Source organism: Gracilinanus agilis, chromosome 2, assembly GCF_016433145.1.
Source record: "Gracilinanus agilis isolate LMUSP501 chromosome 2, AgileGrace, whole genome shotgun sequence".
Lineage (NCBI taxonomy): Eukaryota > Metazoa > Chordata > Mammalia > Didelphimorphia > Didelphidae > Gracilinanus > Gracilinanus agilis.
This window is the reverse complement of record NC_058131.1, coordinates 9,548,088-9,551,673: the sequence shown is the minus strand read 5'-3', so window position 1 is coordinate 9,551,673 and position 3,586 is coordinate 9,548,088. Positions and strand designations below refer to the sequence as shown.

At 50.5% G+C, this 3,586-nt stretch overlaps 1 protein-coding gene across 1 annotated transcript in view; it reads left to right on the top strand.

The window, feature by feature from the left end:
- The window catches only part of DUSP11 (dual specificity phosphatase 11), a 15,087-nt gene extending 11,708 nt beyond the window's left edge, over positions 1-3,379 (top strand). The window contains exon 9 of the mRNA XM_044660372.1: positions 136-3,379. Coding sequence (XP_044516307.1) covers positions 136-397 — 262 coding nt within the window. The 3' untranslated portion in view covers positions 398-3,379. The remainder of the gene's footprint in view (positions 1-135) is intronic.
- The last annotated feature ends 207 nt before the right edge of the window (positions 3,380-3,586 follow it).

Here is a 3,586-nt window from a genome sequence, read left to right as displayed (position 1 = left end):
TGGAACTTGACTTGGCACCTGGAAGAAATAGCTACCTTGTCTTAACCTTGTTCAGAAATTTGTGAGTCTTGCAGCATCCGTTTCTGTGACATCTTTAACATTATTAATAGTTTGTCCTTGCTTTTTTCTGTCTAGGAAAAACCAATACAGACGGAATTACTCTTGCCAAAACGTGGGCAGCCATCCCCCTTTGCCTCCTCCGGGCCCGCCCAGAGAAGACTACTCTCAGAGCAGATATACTTGGAATCTGAAGCCCAACTATAACCTCCCTCCTTGGAACAAGAGACAGAAACTGAACAGTTACAATGGACCGTATTTTTCAGACCCGTGGGGGGCAGATAGACAGCCACAGATATGTAGAAGTCAAATGGAAGAAAATAGTTGGCACGACGTTTAGTCGGGCCAGATCGAGGGAGGTCGCCATCTGTTTTATTGCTCTCCCAGACAAGTTTTGCTGATGGCATTGAAGTGTGGTTGACGGTGACTTTTTTTAAATCCCATGTCATACCTGCAATTTTAAAAACAAGATGGCGTTCTAGCCTTTGGCCAATGAGCAAAGAGCCTCCGCTGCAGATTACCAAAAATTAACATGCATATTGAGATTTGTCAGTTAAACTTCTTTTTGTTTTATTATTTTGGTGACATTTCGAAGTCATTTTTATTACGTGTGCCTCGTGGCCCATGTTGCTGACACCATTTTTTTTCTTGTGTTCAGAGTTTTCCGATTCCAGCCTGCCTAGGAGACAGTCTTGTCAGAGTTAGGCCTACGAGGCAATGGCTGTTCTTGTAAGGCCTCCCAGAATGACTGCTCTGGGACAGCCGTACCCGGGTCCAAGAGTATGACTTTGCCCGAAGCGTTCAGGCTGCTTTGACTGGGTTCCTGCTAACTGCACCTCTTAGGAAGAGAGCAAAATGAAGCAAATCACCAAGTTTGTTGGCTTTTAGGATACATGCAAGTGTCTAACATAACGGACACCTGCCATTGGCACGTGATACAGTGGAGAGAGTACACAGGTCTTGTGAGGAAGACCCAGGTTCAAATCCCAGGTCAGCCACTAAATGACAAGCGCCGGGCTTCCCTGGGCCTCCGTTTCCTCATCTTTAAAATGAGGGACTTGGCCTCAGAAGCCTTTCTGGTCCCTTCTAGCTCCAAACCTTGGGGTCCTAGTGGGTCAACCTAATAAGCAAGTAACAACACTCTAAGTCATAAGATTATTTGTGGAGGAGGAGGAGGAGGAGGAGGAAAAAAGAATCAGAAGAGGAGGTTGCGTATTGCCAAAAGGTTGTGCCTGTCAATCGGTCTGCCCTAGCCTGGTGCCCTTTTCCCTCTGAGAACATCCAGGCAGTCTTAATCAGTCTGAAACGTTAGTCCCCTGAGCGCTGCCTCTTGGTGTGAGCTCGAGATTAGAGCAGGTCTCTCATTAGGCCCGTTTTAAATTGGCGCCTTCAAGATAAAAGGGAAGAAAGGCTCTGATCTCAGCAGCTCCTCTTCATGTCCGTCCTGAAGCTAGCACTCATCCCATCCGTCTGGTGAGCACGCCAGCCTGTATTTGGCCCAACTTGGCTCAAATTCCAGCTCAGCTTCTTAAGCAACGTCTTGTGATCTTGGGCAAGTCCTAGATGCTAGCTGGAAAGATAGAAAGGTCTTTGCATGCCATTTGGCATTCTTTACAAATGAGGAAACTGAGAACCAGATTGCTAATGGCACCTTCCCAGAGCACCCAGGAGTCATTCTCAGAAGTGGTTTTGAACCCGAGTCTCCTGACTGGAGTCAGTGCTTGTTTTGCTGTGCCAAGCCCTTTCTCACTCATTCATTTCTGAGCCTGTCGTTCCTCTATAAAAATGGACAGTGGTCTTTGCCTCTACCCCGAGGGGTCATCATGAGGGCTTTATGAAGCAGAGAGAGCCGAGCCGTAGAGTGTCCGCTGCAGGACATCCTGGCCACCCCCAGCAGCTCCTGAATCGTGCTGACCCTAGTCCGGAGTTCGCCCTTCTTTGTGCTTTAAAGCTTTACACCTGCCTGTGGAAGCAGCTTTCCCACTCGACAGATGAGCAAAGATCCTCGGGAGACATGACCTTGGACGTCCCCACCATCGCCTCAGCCATGAAGGAGCTGATGGTGGCTGGCAGAATGCTGCCGTTGCCTCCAGAAGAAAGGCTGCTTTCTCTGAATTCCCTGCTTCGCACCCAGCTGGGTTCTTTTTCTCCTGGCCTCCATCTGGAAGAGCTCCGATCTCTCAGCGATCACCTCTGACAGTCTGGACGAGTGAGCGCCAGAATGAATGCAGTCTTGAGCTTTTGGTCAAGGAATCCCCTGCCCATGCCAGGAGAGACGGCGGAGCCCTTGCATTTTCCCATGCCGAGTCTCTTCCCAAACCAGCATCTGTCTGATCAAACAGTGACCCACAGAGCCAGCCGGAAACCACAGAAGAACCCAGCCTGCTCAGAGTTGGGTTGCTGCGAGCCTTTTTAAGTGATGGCTACAGAAAAATGGCCTTCCCAGCGTGTCCTGCTAGCCGTGACACCTCAGCTGTACCAGGAAGACTCTTGGTCAGGCCTGGAGGCAACGAGAGCCGAGATTCTCCTCCGGGCTCTGAGAGGAGCCCTTTGGAAGCAACCGACAGGAAGAAAAGTTACTGCTGCCTGAAATGTCATCAGGGCGGGACAAAACGGATGCTGGAAGAAAACTGAAACGAATCGATGCTTTCCTTCGAGTTCTGGAAGGCCCCTGGAGAAGCACTGAAATTGGAGAATCGCTTTGCCGAGCTTAGCAGGTCGGTCTCTTGGGTCTTCCGGCCCTTTCTCTCCATCTTGGACTCTCCATCTAGCTCTCTTCTCTCCCTTCCCCTTTCCCCCTCTTTCTCTCTCACTTGCTTTTCCTGAAGCTGAGCTGACGACTGGATGAGCAGAAATCAGCCACCCGGTTTTGTGATGCTCTAGGAGTGAGGTCCAAACAGAAAACGGAGGCGCGGATCGTTTAAGGGATTTGCCCAGGGCCCCCCGGGAGCAACCATTCCGCATTAGGTCCGGATCTCCAGGCTTCTGGGTCCCTCCTCTGCGAGGATCCGGCTACCTTGAAGAGGAACCAGCCTTCGGGCTCGGGGCCCTTTGCTAAGCCTTGTCACGAGTTTGAGATTTGGGGAGGATTCAGATAAACAACTTCCCGAGAGGCCGCCAACAGCTCAGCCTGCAGGCTTCTGCCCTGTCCTTTAGCTAATGGGTTTGTCTCCAGCTTTGCCTGTCCCGGTTTTTTAATGTATAAAAATGCTTCCCGTGATAGTAACTGTACTCTTACTAGCCTTTGATTAAGAAAACATCATGACCTAAAGGTGCTATGAATTCACTGAGACTTTTCAATAAATTGGCATTTTATTCATCACAACAGCCTCCACCCACATTTGAAAATTAATTCAACAAGCTGGCAGCCGCCTGCTGTGGGCCATCCTGCCTAGGCTGGGGAGGCCGGGGAAAGGGGAGGGCAGAGGTGGGCCCAGCAGGACTTGGGGGGTGACCCTGATGATGATTCAGAGCTCCTGGCACTTACTGGCTTGGACTCGGGTGCGAAGGGCTGGGCGACACGGGCACT